The following is a 20,276-nucleotide window of genomic DNA, read 5'->3' on the forward strand; positions in this document are numbered from 1 at the left end:
CGAGGGGCCTCTGCCGCTCACAGGGACGCTGACCAGGCCCACCCTGGGCCTGGCCAGACCCAAGCTTTCCAACAACCCTAGAGTGAGGGTCCATGAGGGCAGTCGCCTAGGTCCGGAAAGTGCACCGGGAGCTGATGAATGAGCGAATGCTCAGCCCCTTTCCGGGAGGAGTACACTCAGGTGGTCCCAGGTACCCACCCCGGGCCGCGCCCTCTCCGCCGCAGCGCCCCGTGCGCCCTGTGGGGCGCGCGCGCGCCCGGATCTGGAGCGCGCACCCCGCCCCTAAGCGCGGCCAGCCGCGGCCTCCCAGTGTGGGCGGGGCGTCCGGGCCCGAGGCGCTCCCCGCGCACGCGCACTGGCGGCCCCGCGATGGCGGCGCCCGAGGAGACGCTGAGGAGGCGGAAGGCGGGGAACTCGGGCCCCGAGCCTGAGACCCCGCCGGAGTCAGGGCGCGACCCCACAGGCTGCCCGGCCCGCCTCCGCACGGGCACTTTCTGGCTGACCAGGATCGTGCTCCTGAGGGCCCTCGCTTTCATTTACTGTGAGTCCGCGGAGCCCGGGGCTGCGGTCACTGTTGCCCCTGTGCGCACGCGCCTACACCTCCACCGCCCCAGGACGCCCCCAGCCCCGGGACGGTGCCCCCCGCTTCCCTCCCCGGGACGGCCCTCCCCTGACGCCCTTCCCCCCGGCGCACCCCTCCCCCGGGACGTCCCTCCCCTGACACCCTTCCCCCGGCCTGCCTTCCCTGGACACCCCTTTCCCCGGGGCACCCCTCCCCCGGGACGGCCCTTCCCTGACACCCCACCCCTGGGTCGCCTTCCCTGGACACCCCTCCCCCCCACACACACCCTTTCCCCGAGATGTCCCTCCCCTGAAGCCCCTGCCCTGAAACGCCTCCCCCACGGGACGCTCCTCCCCTGACGCGCCCCCCCCCCCCCGGGGCTGCCTTCCCTTGACACCCCTCTCTGCCTGGGACACTCCTCCCCCCGGGACACCCCTCCCCTGAGACGTCCCTCCCTTGATACCCCTCCCACCTGGGACACCTCTCCCCAGAGATGTGCCTTCCCTGACACCCCTCTGCCTGGGACACCCCTCCCCACAGGACGCTCCTTACCCAGATCGCCTTCCCTTGACACCCCTCCCCTGACATTCTTGCCTCCTCCGGGACACCCCTCCTCCCCTGACACCCCTCCCCTCCCACACCCCTCCCCTGGGTCACCCCCTCCCCCAGGACGCTCCTCCCCTGACACCCTTTCCTCTGACACTCTTCACCCCAGGACGGTTCCCCCCCCACCCCGATGCCTTGCTCCTCTGGGACACCTCTCCCCACGGGAGGCTCTTCCCCCGACACCCCTCTCCCTGGGACGCTCCCCAGGCCCCCAGGACGCTCCACTCCCCACCAGCTCCCACAGGCATCCCTTCAGGGGGATACACGGAGCTCCCCCTCCCACCCCTCCTCCCAGCCGGGTTGGGTGAGGTCCGATGGGGTAGAGTTGGAGGAGCAAGAGTGCTGGCAAGTGACTTCTTACCTGGTCCCCCTTGACCTCTATCCACACCGGGAGCTGGGTTCCCCAGTTAGCCTGGGCAGTGTTTGGGGGGCTCTCACTCCCAGGAGATGGGCCGAGGGGTGCCCCCGCAGAGCTCCCGCCCGCTAGCTGTGCCGGCCCAGTCGCCTGACCTCAGTGTTTCCCATGCTGTGCCCCCGACTCAGGAGCCGCACCTAGGCCCCAGGCAGCCCCTGCACAGCCGAGGAGGTCGTGCTGGCCCCGAGGCCTCACTTCTGCTCCCGTGGCTTTGGGGAGGCCTCTGCACCGTGGCAGGTGAAGCCTGAGCCTCCGCCTCACCTGCGGGGTTTGGGAAGATCCACATTTGACCGGGCCCAGAACTGCCCAGCCCTCAGCAGCCCTGCCCCAGGCGCCGAGCACACCTCCCTGCCCCTGTCCCTATACCCAGAAGGGGCACAAGCCATCTGAGCCTGCGGGAGGTGGAGGAGTCTACACGGGGAGATAGATGCAGGATGAGCCCACACTCAGATTCTCAAACCAGTGTGGGTGTGGGGGGAGAACGGTGGAGACGGGGGGAGTCCCAGACTGAGATGGCCCAGCTGAGCAGACTGGCTCTCTTCCAGGAGGATCCAGAGGGTGCTGGTCCCTGGCCTGGCCCGCCTCCACTGCGCCATGGGCTCTGAGCATCTCGCTCTTCCTTCCCACGGCAGGAACACTGGGGAGTGGGGTGTGCCCTAGGAGGACGAGTCTGGGTTTCCCGTCTCTCGGGGCACAGTGGTGACCCAACACCCTGGGGCGATTTGTGGACCGTGGGGTCGCCAGTGTGCGCGTTCAGCCACGCCTTCCTCTCTTTTAAGTTACTATAAAAATAGTTCTTGCTGGCGCTGCTTTATCCTCTACAGGATTAAACAGTCCTTCTGTGTGTTCGAGCTGTCACTTAGCAGAAAGTGGAGACGCTGTTACCCGAGGAAGCTTTAATAGACGTTTAAAAGGGGGCCTGTAACGGTGGGAAAACCCTGGTGGCTTCGCTGGCAGGGAGCACAGCTTGAGAGCACCAGGCTCAGGCTTTCAGATGAGCGGGGCTGCCTTTGATCTCCGTTGGCAGGTCTGTCTTGCAGCGCGAGCAAGGCAGTTCCGAGCTACTGGGTCAGGCCGACGTTTTAAAACCGGTGCCGAGCACACACCCGCTGGCTTTGACAGAGGCATTTCCCCCCATCTTTTCTCTTATTTGGGGTAGAGTCAGTGTTTTCCAGCTGTATGAAGGAACTGGTTTCCCATCTTCCAGGGACGAGGTTCCGTGGCTGAAACGGCCCCGGGCAAGTGGGCACCCATCCCGCACTGGTCTTTTTCCAGAAGGTTTCGGTAAAGTTTCCGAAGTCCCAGGGTTTTTCACGATGCCGGTTGCCATGGGGGGCTGTCCACACACTTCACTTGACGCTGAGTTTTATAATAGCTCTTGGGGACCGCTGACCCGCCACAAGGCTAAGTGACTGACCCCTGTCCTGCGCTTCACCCTCTGCACGTTGACGAGAGTGCGTACCGCAGGTCGTTAGCCCACCTATGAGCTTGCAGGAAGGACACTGTTTTGCTTCCGCTTCTATCCTGTTTCACAGGATTTCCTTGACTCTTTGCCGATTGTCTCTGTCATTGCTTTTTGTCCCCATGGGATATTTTTCCAGCCGTGTCCCCCTCCCTTCCCCCCATCCCCCGCCGCTTCCAGCCCCTTGGTGTGGACCCTCAGGATACCAGCCACCCACCCAAGAGGCCCCCGACTCTCTCCTGGTTGTGTTCCCAATTTTTCAGACCTCACGTCACCGTCTTTTTTCTTTTTAGTCTCTCTTTTTTGCTGGAATTTACCCCAAACTTTTCAAGAAAGGATTTGGAGGTGAACTTCCTGTATTTTGCGTACACCCCTGGGAATTACTCATTTGCCTGGCTCTGTGATTCCCAGTCAAAGCAAGTTTTCTCAGAACTTTTTGGATTGATGATGAGAAGTCTTCACATAGTCTGACCCCTGCTCTTTCCCAGATGCCTAACGGGAAACACTTTCATTCTTTCTGCTGACACGCTTCTGGGCTCGAGTGCGTGGGGGTTTTCCCTCACAAGCAGTTCTGACACGCTCTCACCCGGCATTATGCAGACCCCCGGGCTGAGGGCCCAGTCCCACGAGACCACCCCCTCTTCCGATGCCAGTCACAAATCCAAGCTGTCACCTGTGCTTCTGATCCACCAGCTCTAAGTCGGGGTTCTCACCGCCCCCCCCCCTTCTCAGCCTCCATAATTTGCTAGAACGGCTCACAGAACTCAGGGAAACCCTCACTCATGTTTACTGGTCCATCGTCAAGGTTACAACTCTCAGGAACGGGGCTGGAAGAGGCACACAGGGCAAGGGGTGGGGAAGGGGCTCGGAGCCTCCAGGCCCTGCAGGGGGGAGGGGTGGCACCACCCTCCCGGCACCTCCGTGTGTCCTTTCACCTGCCCGGAGGCTCCCGAGCCCCTTCCCTTGGGGTCTTTGTGGAGGCCCCGTGACACAGGTGTGGTTGATGAGATCATCGGTCCTGGGTGATCAGCTCGGTCTCCCACCTGCTAATCACAGGTTGGGTCCCCCGGCCACCAGCCCCCAAGCCCCAAGGGTCACCTGGTTGGTGGGAACCCAGGTCAGGTTGAAAGGGGCTTGTCATACACAACAGCAGACGCTCCTCTCGGCCTCCGCACTCGGGAAGTTCCCGACCCCAGGACCAAGGCCAAATCAGCATTTCTTCCTCCCCGGCAGCATCTGAGTAACTTGTGTTTTCCTCTGCAAGTTTTTAGAGTCTCTGCTGCCTTGCCATCTTCACTCTGGGTCCTTGTGATTTATCGGCGTATCTGCATGAGTGTCCCTTGCTCATTCCTTCTCAGGGGACTCTGTGCTCATTCATTCTGAGACTCCTGCCCTAGTTCTGGGCTGGTCCTCTGACCCTGCCCAGTCTGCTGCCTCTAGGCCCACGTCTGTCTGGACATCCCAGTGGGTCTCAAACGTGCCCCGTTCAGGGACCCCTGCCCCATGAAGCCTCCCCACTTGGCTGGAGAAGCTGCTTCACGAAGCTACGTGAGGGTGTGATGGAGAAGATGTGAACGCCCTGGCCAGCTGAGCGTCCAGAGGGGGCTCTGAGCACCGGGCACAGGGGACTGTCACTTGTGAGCAGACAGCACACCTCCTTAGTTCCACACCCTTACCGGGGAGTCCCTGGAATGACGTGTCTTTGAAAATCCTGCTTCTAAAGGGTCTCAAGGCTGGTTTGGGTCCAACTCTAATTCCTGCCTTTGCTTTACCCACTTCATGCTCGTCGTGAACGTGTGGGCACTTGCTCTGTTGGCTTCCCTTACTTTGGTTACATGAGGCAGAGCTCTCCTCTTGCCCCCGAACAACTCAACTCCTTGAGTACCGCGAGGCGCGTCGGAACTTTCTAAAACCGGTAGCGGGGCACCTGGCAGACCCGGTCGGTTGAGCACACGACTCTTGATTTCGCCTCCGGTCGTGGTCCCAGGGTCATGGGATGGAGCCCCACATCAGGCTCCACACTGATCAAAGAGCCTGCTTGGGATTCTCTCGCTCTCTCTGCCCCTCCCCCGCTCACACTCTCTCTTTAAAATAAGAAATAAATAAAGGCAGTAGCTTGTTGCGCTCCTTCTCGGGATGCTTGAGGCCTCACCTGGGCTCTAGCAGCACGGCCGGCGCCCGAGAGCGAGCTGGATGGAGGCAGCGAGGCCGGCACGTGCATCGTGCTTCCAGAACTCTTAGCTGTTCTTTGGAAATTTCGAGGAAGGAAAACGGAACCAAAAGAAATCCCTCATCATTTTGTGTTGTTCCAAGATTTCACTCTTTCTTAAAAAAAATTTTTTTAACGTTTATTTATTTTTGAGACAGAGAGAGACAGAGTATAAACAGGGGAGGAGCAGAGAGAGAGGGAGACACAGAATCTGAAGCAGGCTCCAGGCTCTGAGCTGTCAGCACAGAGCCCGACGCGGGGCTCGAACCCACGGACCATGAGATCATAACCTGAGCCGAAGTCGGACGCTTAACCGACCAAGCCACCCAGGCGCCCCCCAAGATTTCACTCTTTCTGAGAGATCACGGAAGCGAGCTCTTCTCTGTCCTCCAGGCTGCTCAGATTCTAACGAGATGCTCCCTTGACTTTACAAGATTCTCTGTGAAACGCCTCCAGGTTGTTTCAGACGCGAGTACCACCACCGCTTCTGAGCTGTCTACGGCTCCCACCTGTCAAGAAAAAGCCCTGGGTGTTTCTGTGCCAAGACCCGCAGTGTGACCACGGTTATTAAGAACCAGCCAGCGGAGAATGGCGTTTTGGGGGATGGTTCTGCTATAATCTTCTAGAGATTCATCTGAATGGGAGAGAAAATTTTTGCTTTTTGTTTTTTAAAGAAAACATTTTAAGACATCCTTGATAATGCATATTTAGGTAGTCTGGTCACTTCTAGATCATTCTCTTGGTTACCCTCCCCACCCTAGGGGATGGGGGGCTGTCTTCTGTCTTCCTGAGTTGGGGGTGGGAGGCTGACTCCTGCCTTCCTGGGCTGCAGTGGGGGTTGACTAAGCCTTTCTAGGTTCAGTTGGTTGGTTTAGCTTTGAGATGTTATGGTATTTTGAAATTTTAGCTTCTTTCTACTTAGCCATTTCTGTAACAGGAGCGGAAATTGAAATGGGTTTCCTTTTCTGAAATAGTAATCCAAGTTATGTTCATTGTTTCCTGATAGGTAAGGTAGGAATTTTCCTATGCTTCTTGCTTAGAATTGCTTTTTAAAACTAATTGGTGAGACCAGGGGCACCTGGTGGCTCAGTCGGTACAGCATCTGACTCTTGGTGTTGGGGTTGTGAGTTTGAGCCCCACGTTAGGCATAAAGATTACTTAAAAAAAAAAAAAATTCTAAAGCTCACTGGTGAGCCCAAATTGTTTTCCTTCGTGGCAGTGGAATGTGAATTGTGGTTCCTGGGAGGAAGCATGTGCCTCTGCTAATTAGGCCCCTCTGTAGAGGAGCCCCAGTGTTCTGGAACGGGCCGGGGAAGAGATGGGGGGGAGCAGGGGCCTGGGCTCCACCCGGGGGAGCACCGGTGAATGTGGCCTCGAGGGTCCGGGGCATGTGGACTGGGCGGCTCCTGCCCTGGGTGGAGGCAGGTGAGGGAGAAGAGAGCTGGTGTGCTCTCTGTGGCTGGGGGCGGCGGGCCTTTGTCCTCAGGTGACTTTGGCCCCTTCCACCACCAGCGCCCCCCCCCGCCCCGGCCCCCGTCCTGTCAGGGGTCAGGACTCCCTTCTTTTCCCACCGTGGTGAGCCACATAGAGCGGGTTTTCAAGACAATTAAAGAAAAACAACTATTAAGCCTACTCCAGACTTTATTGGGGTTTCCCACTAGAGTCCTCCAGTCCCAGGGCCCCTCCTGGGCCACACTGCACACCCCGCCTCGTCTGCTTTGTCCCCTGGGGTCGGTGGCAGTCTCCCGGCCTTTCCTGACTTTTCGTGGCCTTGACAACTCTGAGCAGTTCTGGTCACTTATTTGGTAGTGTCCCTCATGCTGGGTTGATCTGGTGTTTCTTGTGATGAGACGGGTCATGGGGGGGGGAGGTGCCCTTCTGGTCACCAGATCGGGTGCCTGAGTCCTCACGACTCCCCGCAGGTGATGCTGACCTGGATCGCCTGGTGAAGGTGTGTTTCCGGGTGTGTCCTGTGTCGGGTGCATTTTCCCGTCCCTTCTCTGTCCTCTGGAAGCAGTCTCTGGGCCTGGCGACCCCAGGGGAGGAAGGCCCCAGCCCCCCGGCAGCCCCACCAGCGCCTGTCCATGTATCATTTGGAGCTCCTCCATTGGGAAGGATTCTGTCTCCTCTCCTTAGTTAGGTGCGCTTCCGGTTATGGGCGCAGGCTGTTCCTGATCGCGGCTTCAGGTTGTCCGGCTCTGGCGGTGCCGACGGTCCCGCGTGCCTCACGTGTGTCCCTGTGCCCCGTTCCCGGCGCGCCGGGACCGACCGCCGCTGCCGCACACTGCTGCCGGCCCCTGTCTGTTCCCGGCCCGACAACTAGCCGTTTCTCCAGTTGTGGTTTCTTCACCGGAGAGTGGCGTCGGGAGCCGGGAGTGCTGTCACTAGAGCGGTGCTGCTGCTTCCGGAAGGAGCGGGTCAGGTGTGCACGTGCTCACGCGCATCCGGCCGGTTCCTTGCGCGTGCGTCTCAATCTCCGCGGAGGGTGACGTGTATCGGCGCTTGCGGCTCGGCTGCCAGCCCGGTTCGGTTCGCGGGGTGCGGGCGCCCCTGCTTCCTCGCTCCTCCGAGCTTCCTCGCTCCTCCGAGCTTCCTCGTCCCCTGCTGTGAGGTCCGGGCCACCACCCGCCTGGCGGATCTGTTTTCTCAGCTCCGTGCACCTGCAAAGCGGTTTCGCAATTGCTCTCCTCCGTGAGAGAAACCGACCAGACGCCGGTGTTCACAGACCGTTCCTTTGCCTTCTGTCCCCACGGTTTTTGCTCAGCACCTTTTCCAGAGTTCCTTAGGGCAGCCTTTCTCCCGCCTCCCCCTCCCCCCCCCCCCCCCCCCCGCCCCGTGCACTCAGCGTCGTGGAGTCCCGGTCATTTGGCACGGTCTGCGTTCCGTCCTGGCGTCCCCTGACCTCCAGGCCGTCTCGTTTTGCTAGTTTGTAAACATTAAAGCTCATTTTCTGTGACACGCGGTTCTCTGGGTTTTGACAAATGCACGCTTATCCGTCACCCCGGGCCTGGACGTTCGTCTCCCCCAGACGTCCCTGTTCGCGCAGACCGCTGCCTCGGCCACCGGCCCCTGGGCCATCGCTGTCGTCCGCAGTCTGCCCTGCAGTTCTGCCTCAGCTAGAGTCCGCGGGATCCCGCGGGATGTGGCCCTGGATTCCGGTACTTTGCAAAGGGCGCTTCCGCTCCGCCCGAGCGGCTGGGGGAGCCGGCAGCTCCCCGTCTTCCCTCCCGTGTTGCTCCGTAGCACACGGGACTCGCACACGGGACGTGCCGCACCCGTTCCCGCGTTCCGACGCCGGGGGTGGGGGGGGTCTCCACTCTTTCCCACGGTGGCAGTTATGAACCCAACTCCTGTGTGCTCCGCCCGGGTGCGGGTTTTGTGTCGACAGATGTCTTTAGTTCACGTGGGCGAGCACATAAGGATATAATTCCTGGGTCCTGTGCTCTGTCCGGCTTTGTAAGAAACTGCCAGCGTCGCCCAGAGTGGCTGCACCCAGTTTCCCTTCTCCCCAGCAGCGGACATCCGTTGTTCTGGATGCTCCGGAGCATTTGGCATTTTCAGTGTTTGGGCTTTGGCTGTCCGGGTAGGTGAGGGGTGATGTTGCGTTGTGGCTTTAACGGGCGTTTCCCCCAATAAATGATACTGAGCATCTTTTCTGTGTTTATTTACCATCTGTGTATCTTACTTGTGTGAAACGGGTGACTTCAGTGTCCACATTCTTTGCCCAGTTTAAAAATTGGGTTGTTTCCATATTGTTGAGTTTTAACGGTACTTTAAATATTCTGGATACAAGTCCTTTATCAGGTGCTTTATGCGCTTTGTAAATGTTTTCCCAACCTGTGGCCTGTCTTTTCGTTCTCTTTACAGTATCATTTACAGAGTGGAAGGTTTTCATTTGACAAGGTATGGTTTCCTTTCATGGGTCACGCTTCTGGTGTTGTGTCCGAAACCCCCTTGCCACGCCCAAGCCACAGATTACATCTAGTCTGGGGTCTTTTGTGAGTAGATTTTTGTTCCAAGTGTGAGACGTGTGTCCAGGTTCGTGCTCTTGCGCATGGTCAAGTATTCACTCCAGCACCATCTGTCGAGAAGACCATCTCTCTCCATTAAACACTCTTTGCACCTTCGTCAAACATCAGCCGGCTGTATCTGTGTGGGCCTGTGCCTGGACCCCCGGTCCTGTTCCGTTGACTCTGTGTCTCTCCTTTTGCTAGTACCACACCGTCTTGGCTGCTGTGGCTTTGCAGTAACTCTTGGAATTGGGTACTAGGAGTCCTCCAATTTTGCGCTTTCTCAGAACTCTTCTGGCAATTCCAGGTCCTTTGCTTTTCCATATTCATTTGAGAATCAGCTCGTCAATATCCACAGCAGAGCTTGCTGGATATTCTGACTGCGAGTGCATTGAATCTGTAGATCGGGCAGGAGAGAAGTGACATCCTCGTAATGCTGAATCTTTCAATCCACGAGCACGATGTCTCTCTCCGTTTTTTTAAACCTTTGATTCCTTTCATCAATTTTTGTTTGAATCTGTATACAGATTCTGCATGTATTTCGTTAGAGCTATAGCTATAGCTGTGCACTTTTTTAGGGTTCCTTGCTATTCATTGTAACTAAAAAAATTCAGATTACGGTTCATTGCTGACATATGGGAATACACCTGACTTTTATGTATGGTCCTTGTATTCTGTGACTCTGATAAACTCATCCATTAGGTCCAAGAGGGGTTTTTTTGTATATTTTTTGAAATCTTCTGGGGCTCAGCTGGTTGGGCGACTGACTTTGGCTCGGGTCATGATCTCGCGGTTTGTGAGTTTGAGCCCTGCGTCCGGCTCTGTGCTGACAGCTCAGAGCCTGAAGCCTGCCTCGAATTCTGTGTCTCCCCCTCTCTCTACCCCTCCCCTGCTCACGCTCTTTGTGTCTCTGTCTCTCAATAATAAATAAACGTTAAAAATTAAAAAAAAAAATCTTCTACGTAGACAATCGTATCAAGCGTTAATGGAGACAGTTTTATTTCTTTCTTTCCAGTCTACGACTTTGACTTCTTTTCCTTGCCTCACCGTATGAACTAGGACTTCCTCCACACCATTGAGCAGGGTAGTGAGATATCCTTGTTTTGTTCCAGACCCTCAGGGGAAACCACTGAAGCACCCGTCGCCAAGTCTGGTTTTGGCTGTCGGTTTGTCGTAGCCGCTGTGTAAGCTGATGAGGTTCCCTTCTGTTCCTGATGTGCTCCAAGTTTCTATCATGAGTGGATGCTGAATTTTGTCACGTGCTTTTTTGTGTGTCTGTTGATATTATCACATGGTTTTTCTTCTTTAGTCTGTTAGTGCAGGGAATCACATTGATTGATTTCTGAGTATTGAACTCGTGTTGCATTTCTGGCCTGCGGTTGTGATTTAGTACCCATGTTTCTTCTTTTGTGAGTTTTGGTAGTTTGTGTCTTTCCAGTAATTGGTCTGTCTTATCTAAGTTGCTGAATTTATGGTCCTCAAGAGATTGTAATATTCCTGATTATCTTTGCAATGTGTGTGGGACCAGTAGCAATGTTCCCTTCTTTGTTCCTGATACTGCTTCTCTCTTTTTCCTCATTAGTCTGGCTAGAGGTCTATCAATTATGTTCATCTTTTCAAAGAACCAGCTTTTGTTTTACTGACTGTCTCTATTTTTTTCTTGTTTTCAATTTCATTGATCTCCACTCTTAGGTTTTTAAAGATTTCTTTCCTCCTGCTTGTTTTGTGTATAATTTGCTTTTTTTTTTTTGATAAAGTAGAACTTTAGATTTGAGACCTATCTTTCTTTTTTCTTTTTTTTTAAATTTATTATTTATTTTGAGACAGAGCATGTGTGTGTGCATACACGTGTGCAGGAGGGGGCAGAGAGAGAGCAAGAGAGAGAGTCCCAAGCATGCTCTGCGCTGTCAGCACAGAGCCTGACACGGGGCTCGATCCCACCAACTGCGAGATCAAGACCTGAGCTGAGATCAAGAGTCAGACACGTAACTGACCGTGCCGCCCAGGTGCCCCAAGACTTTCTGTCTTTCTGACACGAGCACTTTACTGTAAATTTTCCTTGAAGTGGTGCTTCCAGAGCATCCTGCAAGTTTTTATATGTTGTATTTTCAAATTTCATTCAATTAAAAAATCTTATAATTTTTGGGAATGCAAGCTGGTGCAGCTACTCTGGAAAACAGTGTGGAGGCTCCTCAAAAAACTAAAAATAGAACTACCCTACGACCCAGCAATGGCACTGCTAGGCGTTTATCCAAGGGATACAGGTGTGCTGTTTCGAAGGGACACGTGCACCCGCATGTTTATAGCAGCCCTATCGACAAGAGCCAAAGTATGGAAAGAGCCCAAATGTCCAGCGATGGATGAATGGAAAAGAAGACGTGGAATATATACACGATGGAGTATTACTCAGCAATCAAAAAGAACGAAAGCTTGCCATTTGCAACTACGTGGATGGAACTGGAGGGTATTATGCTCAGTGAAATTAGTCAGAGAGAGACAAAAATCATAGGACTTCACTCCTATGAGGACTTTAAGAGACAAAACAGATGAACATAAGGGAAGGGAAACAAAAATAATATAAAAACAGGGAGGGGGACGAAACAAAAGAGACTCATAAATATGGAGAACAAACGGAGGGTTCCTGGAGGGGCTGTGGGAAGGGGGATGGGCTAAATGGGGAAGGGGCATTAAGGAATCTACTCCTGAAATCACTGTTGCACTATATGCTAATTTGGATATAAATTAAAAAAAATAAAATAAATCTTATAATTTTGCTTGTGTGTGTGTTTTTTTTAATGTTTATTTTTGAAGGAGAGAGAGACAGAGCATGAGTGGGGGAGAGGCAGAGAGAGGGAGGCACAGAATCTGAAACAGTCTCCAGGCTCTGAGCTGTCAGCTCAGAGCTCGACACGGGGCTCAAACTCATGAACCGTGAGATCATAACCTGAGCCAAAGTCAGATGCTCAACCAACTGAGCCACCCAGGTGCCCCTTGCTTGTGCTTTTAAAACCTCTATTTAGAGGTGTGTGGTATAATATCCAAAGATTTGGGTGTGTTTCCAGATAACATCCTGTGGCTGACTGCTAGTTTAATTCTGTCTGTGCTGGAAACATGTTTTTTAGAGTTTAGCTCTTTTCTTTATGTTTTATCTGCTTCATGGCTCACAGCGTGGAGTGTCTTAGTGAATGTTCCACATATACTTGAAAATAATACCTATTTTGCTGTTGGGTAGAGTGTTCTAAAGATGTCACATTGGCGTGTCTTGCTTTTTTATACATATAGCGATCAGTATGTGTTAGGTCAAGTCAATGAATACGTGTATAGAGTATATACTTGATTGTAGTAAGTGAGGTCAGTTTAAGCACGTAAATTTTGTTGGTAGGTTCACGCACATCTAATCCTGTTGTGTCTATGTGTTGATCGTTTATCATCTGCAGTGTCCTTTTTTGTCCCTCGTATTATTGTTTTTACGTTTCTTGTCTGATGTTAATACAGCCATGAGCTCTCTTTTGATTAATGTTTTTGTGATGTATCTTTTTTATGCGTTTACTTTTAACCTACCTACATGTTTATATTGAAAGTGGATTTCTTGGAGGAGCCTGGGTGGCTCGGTCGGTTAAGCGTCCGACTTCGGCTCAGGTCATGATCTGGTGGCTCTCAGGAGCCCTGTGTCAGGTTCCGTGCTGACAGTGGGGAGCCTGCTTCCGATTCTGCGTCTCCCTCTCTCTCATTCTGTCTCTCTCTCTCTCTCTCTCTCTCTCTCTCTCAAAAATAAACACTTAAAAAAATTAAAGTGGATTTCTTGTAGATAGCATAGATTTAGGTCCTGCTTTTTTCTCCAGTCTGACAATTTCTGTCTTTACTGCTGAGTTTAGAATACTCTCATTTAGAGTGACAGATTAAAATCTACCGTGGGGCTAGTTGTTTTCTATTTGTTTCTTCTGTTGTTTCTTTTTTTTTTTCTCATTTCCTGCCTTCTCTTTGGTTAATTGAGCATCTTCTAGGATTCCATTTTTATATCTGTACTGACTCATTATGTAGAATTGTTTACAATTTTCTTTGCCGTCCCACGGGACTTAATCTGAGTCTCCAAGTACTAGAATCCCACTTTCTGTGTGGCGCACGTCCCTGCGAGTGTGCTCCCGGGGTCTCCTGGCCTTCGTGCTGTTTCCTCCTTACTTCCCTTCAGACGCTCTAGCTGATTGCTGCTGGTTTGGCCCTAGACTAGGGTCGCACGCGGTCCCAACCTGAACGTGACACCGGGAGCCTTAGCCAGTGTGTGCAAAACCGGCAACTAAGCCACCGCCACCGCCGTGCTCCGTTCTCCCCCTCGGTCTCACCCCTGCCCCGTGACGCGGTGGTCCTCACCCTGGACATTCAGCCCTGTGGAGCTTTTTACAGAGTGCAGCTCGTGTCGGGGGTCCACGGGTCCCGTGGTGTCTGCGTGGAACTGCTCTGTGGCCACCTGTGACCCGGCTCTCTCCCCTTCGCCTTCCCGTGCGCAGGCGGGGGTGCCGTGCTCTCTCCCCCATCCTGTGGCGTCTCCGTGCAGACGCTCAAGTCCAGAGGACGTGAACGTGCTCTTGTAGGAGCGGGGCTTGTCAGAAACCAGCGGTCTGAACACGGTGCTCGTGACTTACACGTGAGCTGTAGCGTGGGCTCCAGGCCCAGGGTGGTCCGGGCGTGTGTGATGACGACAAACGCGGAGTGCGGTCTGGGGCCGCTAACCGGCCACTCGCCTGGGGCGTGTCTCGTGCACGCACGTACCACGTGTGCAAGGAGACGCAGCCCGCGTGTGCTTGTGTACGTTTCACGCGTTCCGTAGCTTCTCCAGACCGGACCTTCCGGCATGGCCCCCGGGATTGTGAGAAACGCTCAGACCCCTCGCAGCCCTGCTTTGATCCCAAGCCGCTGCCCAGACCCGGCCTCGTCTTCCCGCCCGGCCGCGCCCCCTCCCCCGGGTGCACACACGCAGCTGTGCTCGTGCTCACGGTCCTTTGCCCTGTTTCTTCCAGTCGTGGCGTTCCTGGTGGCTCTGCACCAGAACAAGCAGCTGATCGGCGACCGCGGCCTGCTGCCCTGCCGGGCGTACCTGGAGAGCGTCCGGCGGTACTTCCAGGGCCGGGGAGGCTGGGACGCCGTGAGCTACGCGCCCACCGTGCTCTGGCTGCTGGACTGGTCGCACATGAACGCCAACCTGGACGCCCTCGCCCTCCTCGGATTGGGCGTCTCGTCTTTCGTCCTGGTCACCGGCTGTGCCAACATGGTGCTCATGGCCACTCTCTGGGTCCTCTACATGTCCCTGGTCAACGTGGGACAGATCTGGTAAGTCAGAAGCCCTGGAGTCCCGCAGGCCAGCCGTGCCGCAGCGCGGCGTCCTGGGGATGTCACAGGCTGGGGAGCAAGCCAGCTGGGGAGACAGAGCAAGATTTCTTCTCACATGAGTGCAGGGGAGCATCGCCATTCCAATTAGGCGGGAGCAGAGACTGCCGGTTGCCAGTCAGTCACGTTCCCAGGGCCTTTCTTCTTTGGGAATAATCACGAGTCTGTTGGGAGTGGCACGGCCACCCCAGAGACCCTGATGTCAGCCTCCTGCGGCCGGGCGTCCTGTGGATGGAGGGAGGGTCTCCGTGTGGGCTTCTGGGAGTGCTCTGGGGGCGAGGGGCGGGGGGGGGGGTCTTGACTTGGAAGCTGTTTCTTTTCCTGCTCTTCCAGCTCCTTCCTTGTTCAGGAGGAACCATTACCAGCTAGTGCCAGGAGCCACAATGAGGCTGGCCCCGCTGAGGGGTCAGGGGAGCGGGCTCCCGGGCCAAGCGGTCGGAGGGGCAGCGGAGCTCCACAGAGGCGGGAAGGCTGGGGAAGGCCTGCGGGAACCGAGAGGCCGTGTCCCAGGGCGGCCCGTGGTCCGGGAAAGGCTGACTGAAGTCGAGCGGCCCCGGGGCGCCGAGGGGTGTCTGAGCAGGTCAGAGGCATCCCCCTCGTCTCTCCGGTGCTGGGCCCGAGAGGAAGGGAAGACTCGCCTGGCAGAGGAAAACCCAGAGCTTTCTGAGAAGTGCCGGGGCAGAGCGTCGGTGTCTGTGTGCACGCGTGGGAGGGAGGGAGGGAGGGTATCGGTGCAGACGTACAGGAAGCAGACACGGAGCGTTGGTGTCTGTGTAGACCTGCCTGAATTGGACGTGGACATCCGCGTCTGTGTGGACACGGAGCGGGTGAGCGCTTCCGGGGCGTCCATTGCGGTGTTCTGACCGAGGAGTCGTCTGTCCTCTGGGCCAAGAGTGTAGTCCGGTGGCCCAGCCGTCTGTGCGGCGCTGGCCCAGGATGGAAAAGCTTGTGCGGTCTTCCCAGGGTTGGGTTCCAACCCAGACAGTCTGCTCCTGTGCCCGTGGAGCTGACCTTCAGTGCTGTCTCGCAGGTGGATTTCGAACGGTCACCCCAGGGCTGTGGCAGTTGCCCGGGGTCTGTCCGGCGGGCCCCTCGCAGCTCCCTGTGGGCAGGTGCTCGCACCTGTTTGAGTGGAGTCTGGGCTGGACTTTTGTCCGGCCCGTTCCTGGCTGTGGGTGACCCCGCTTAGCACTGCACCGGGTCAGGCGGGGATGGGTAGCACTTAGTGTCACGCGGGAGGCCCTTCCTGCAAATCCGGGCTGCGGGAAAGAAGGCCATGCATCTCGGTCACCCTGCACACCCACCCCCGGGGCCCTCCTGATGACGTGTTACCGTTGTCAGCATGTGCTGACACCGCGCGGGGTCCGGGGGACCGTCCCGCGTGCCTCCTGCTTCAAGCAGCTGCAAAGCGGCTGTGCGGCGTGAGGTGTCCTTCTCGCCCGTCTGCTCCTCCCCTCGTGGGATTCCCGGAGGTCCGACGCCCCCGGTGCCTCCCTCCTGCCCCCGGTCTCCTGGCCGGGGGTGTTTACCAACAGAGGGGCGCTCCGCTGGCTTTTCCTGCGACGTCTTCAGAGGCTGCTGTGTTTTGAGACGTGTGATTTTAAACCACGCCTGAGAAGGGAGCGTTCTGGGCCCCTCTGTCCCATACTAGCGGTTGGAGCTCCACACCGCGAGCGCCCGCTGCAGAGACCGGAGAGGGCGGCACGCTTCCTCTGGGACACGTGGCTTGGGGCGTGCCTTCTCGTGCCTGGCAACCAGAGAAAGTTGAACTGTGAAAAGTATTTCCTAGTCATGGCACAGAATGTGGCCAAGGAGGATCAACCCCATGTTTAAATTTCTGAAAACCACTTTGGGTATGTGTGGACAAAAATAGTCTTGTATTTTTCTCATTGGAAAAGCTATTTTGTTCTCCTTCCCTTGGACGTGTAAAAAAAAAAATGTGCAAAATAAAATAAAACTACATTTTCTCAGAAATGGTGCATGAGATGTTTTAGGTGAAAAGTGAAAAAGAAAACAAAATCTGTCAGTGGAGACCAGTGGTTTACCTACCATGCCCGTGATGCCAGTGTCCACGGCCGAGCTGCACGCTGCTGTGGCACAGATGTGGGGCCTTGTGGGGCTCACGGGCACCTGCACCCAGGCGAGGTGGCTGGCGGGACGCAGGCGCCCTCCGCCTCCGAGGTATTTCCAGCTCCACCCTTGGCTCGGGTTTCCCTGACGGATGATAGTTTTGGGATCAGAGTGACATTGAAAACTTACCGAGTGAGGACCCCACTCGGGGGGAACAGGCTTTCTTTTTCGTGACACCCCAAATGACGGTTAGACACAGACCGTTCTTTGCATGTCCCATTTATTTAAAGTTGGGGAAAAAGAATATTTCTTTGAGGTGAGATACGCAGATCATGGACGCTGTTGGCAAAACGTCTCGCAGGTGTCCAGCTGGCGCCCGGTGGTGGGGACGGGAAGCCCCTCCCCCCAAGGCAGGGAGGTGCCGGCAGGTGCACTAGGTGCTTCTCCACAGGCACCACGGCCCCGTGCCTGCCCACGTTTGCTCCTGCCCGGTGGCACTTGGAGTCCCCCGAGGTGGCTGTCGTGGGGCAGAGCCGGGTAGCCTCACGCGGCACCCGGCATGTTCTGGAACCGTGACTGCCCTTTGCCCGCTCTCCCGACTTCGTTCCTGACACCGGGTGTCAGGTGGGAGCTGCTGAATCCACTTTGTGGTGGCAGCGACCGGAGATCTCGTCGTGGGGAGAGTGGCTCCCTTCCAGGCGGTCAGGGCTCTGCAGATCGGTGGCCCGAGCCCTCGGGTTCGGGGAGTGGAGCACCGATCGTGTGAAGTCCTTATGTTGTGGCCGCAGGAGGCGTAGCGGGAGGGGGACTGGGGACGCGGGGGCAGGAACGAGGGACCGGGGCGCAGGCGAGCTGGTGGCATGCCCTTTGCCGTGGGGTCTGTGCTCCGGGGCGCCCTCTCCCAGAGCTCCAGTCCTGCATCCGCGTGGCCTGTGGTCAGGCGTGGGGCAGGCTGTGGGCTGAGGCAGCGCTCCCACGTGGGATGCTCAGCCACCGGACGGGACCGGGGCAGACCTGGGTCTCTGACTCTCCCCACGTCCCCCGTGTTTTACCAAACTCCACATCCTCATGATTTTACCCGCAAGTGTTTCTAGAACCTTCCTGTGCCGTCAGCACCCAGCGTGGCCCCGTGTTCACGACGGCCTTCGGGGCTGTGCTTCCCGCACAGCAGGATGTTTTGTCAAGGGCACGCGGCTGCTTCATTTTGGGCCTCCGCTGCTCCAGTTCCGGGCAGTTAAGAGATGCTGTTTTCACATGTTGGGCAAATCTAAGGTGAGGAGTCGTGATATCTCCATCTACCCGGCCGCCCCCTCCCCACCAGCCTCACGGTGAAGACCTGGGCTGGCGCCAATGGGTTTCTTGGGCCCTGGGGGCCAGGATTTGCAGCCCCTGATAGGGAAGGGGGAGCCCCAAGCCCCAGGGAGGTGGGACTGGGAGCCACTGGGCTGCGGCGGGCAGCAGCAGGGGGCGTGACTCCCTCCACTTTTTTGGGGTGCTGCTGGCCGGCAGGCAGGTAAAGCGGGAGCTCCCGTGTTTCTGTGCCTCCGCTGAGCAGAGGGAGGGATGCGGCAGGTGCCCGGCGGGCCTTCCTAGTGCGCGAAAGGTGGCTGGGCCCAGGACTGTGTTCTTTCTGCGGGAGGAACTAGGGAAGCGGCTCAGCACCAGGGGCCCCAAGCCCCTGCAGGGCTCGCCAGCAGTCAGGGCGTCCCCAGGCCGGCAGGCCCCCGATAGGGATGCAGGACCGGCCCGTGTGAGGGCTCAGGCTTTCCAAGGACACACGTGCAGGGGTGCTGAGCGGCTGTGGAGGCCCCCTCTCCATCACCAGCCATCGAGTGTGGCCGGAGCAGGTTTTGATTTCCTGGTGCTCTGGGACAGGAGCGGTGTGAGGGTGTCCCCGCCCGAGACTGTGTGGTTAGGGGCAGAGATGACTTCTCGGTTCCGTTTGTTTAACCAGGTACAGCATCATCTGTCGGGGAGAGACAGGAGGTGGTGCCCTGGGAGCGGATGGAGCTAGAAGGGGCCTCAGATTAGGTGGCCGGCAGGCAGCCCCCGCCCCACCCCCACCCCCACCCCCCACTGCCAAGCCCGTGCCTCCTGGTCCTGAGACGCCTGGGCCTTGGTGCGCACGTCTGAGCCCACCGTGCGCCCGTGCTGTCCTTGCTGAGAACTTGAGTTTGTGTGCCTCGAACAGTGCCCAGGGCCCCAGAGGTTCTGTCCAGTGGAAGGAAGCCGTGTGGTCCCTCCCAGGGCCCGGCCTGCGGCTGCCGCACGCAGTTTTGTTCGCTGCTGAGGACGCAGCAAAGCCGGATGTGGCTCTCCTGGCTGACGGGCACAGATTGGGTTTCTGCCTAGCTACTTCAGCGTTTCCTGTTAATATGATAAGCTTCATCTTTGGAAGAACTATAGATTTACAGAATGCAGAACAGTATGGGGAGCTCCTGGGCACCCCACACCCAGTTTCGTGTATTGTCAACCTCTTCCTTGTCAGACTGATACTGACCTCTTTTGTCCCAGGATCCCCCTCCCCCAGGAGCCACAGGACATTTGGGCGTCACATCCCCTTAGGCTCCTCTGGGCTGGGACAGTGTCTCTGACCCCCCAGCTTACAGGACTGGTCAGGGATGCTGTGGGTCGGGACCCGTCTGACGCTCTTCTCGCAACTGGGCTGGGTTGTGGGTTCAGGGAGAAGGCCACGGAGATCGTGCACCCATCTCGTCACGTCACGTCACGTCACGTCACGTCACGTCACATCACACGGGTGGTCAGTGCCACTGACGAGCCTCATCTGTGCCACTGCTAACCCTCCCCGCCCGGTGAGGTCCCTTGGGTGACCTTGTCCGTGGTGAAGTCAGTTTGTCCGAGTCCGGGCACACAGCCCAGGTGTGCGGCGGGGAGCTGGGTATTGGGAGGCTTCTGCAGGGGAGGCGGGTCTCCCGGTCACATCAGTGGGGACTTTGGGTGTCTGCCCTCTTGCTCTTGGGGCTTCACCATCCCGGGAACCGGCGACGTGTGACGAGACAGCTAGAGTTCAGCAGCCGCTACTGCATGAGTTTAAGTGGTTTTAAAGATGGGTCTCGCTGCAGCGGCTCTTTCTGTCTCGGACGCTGGAACCTGCTAGAACCCTGGGAGCCCCGACCGTGACTTCACTCCAGCTGCCCCCCAGCATCAACCTTCCACAACGTCGGCTTTCCAATCCTTTTATCTGTGCTTTACTTTGGCAGTACTCCTCAAGGGCCCTTTGTAGCAAGTCAGGATGGCTGTGCAGCCGTCCCTTTCTCTCCCCACCTTCCTGGCCCCCAAAGAAGAAAGGATTATCTCCAGAAACTTGGACCGGCATCGGGGAGGCTCAGGGGGTCCTTCCTGCGGAGGAAGCCGCCTCTGCCACGTCCCTTGGAGAGAGAGGACAGAGCCTGCACTTCAAAGAGCGCCCAGAGCAGATGCCAGAGGGCCGCGGGGGGTGCGGGGGTCACGGTTGGTGCCACAGCGCGCGCTGCGTGGCCGCTCCCTCCGGACGGTGGACGATGCAAGCCTCGTTTTGTCCTAAACGCAGCAGCCCCCCG

General features: G+C 56.8%; 1 protein-coding gene across 1 annotated transcript in view; it reads left to right on the forward strand.

Moving 5' to 3' along the window:
- The first annotated feature begins 358 nt into the window (after nucleotides 1-358).
- Nucleotides 359-20,276, forward strand: part of LMF1 (lipase maturation factor 1) — an 88,505-nt gene continuing 68,587 nt past the window's right edge. The window contains exons 1-2 of the mRNA XM_042972462.1: nucleotides 359-541; nucleotides 14,280-14,589. Coding sequence (XP_042828396.1) covers nucleotides 370-541; nucleotides 14,280-14,589 — 482 coding nt within the window. The 5' untranslated portion in view covers nucleotides 359-369. The remainder of the gene's footprint in view (nucleotides 542-14,279; nucleotides 14,590-20,276) is intronic.

The sequence above is a fragment of the Panthera tigris genome, chromosome E3, assembly GCF_018350195.1.
Source record: "Panthera tigris isolate Pti1 chromosome E3, P.tigris_Pti1_mat1.1, whole genome shotgun sequence".
NCBI lineage: Eukaryota > Metazoa > Chordata > Mammalia > Carnivora > Felidae > Panthera > Panthera tigris.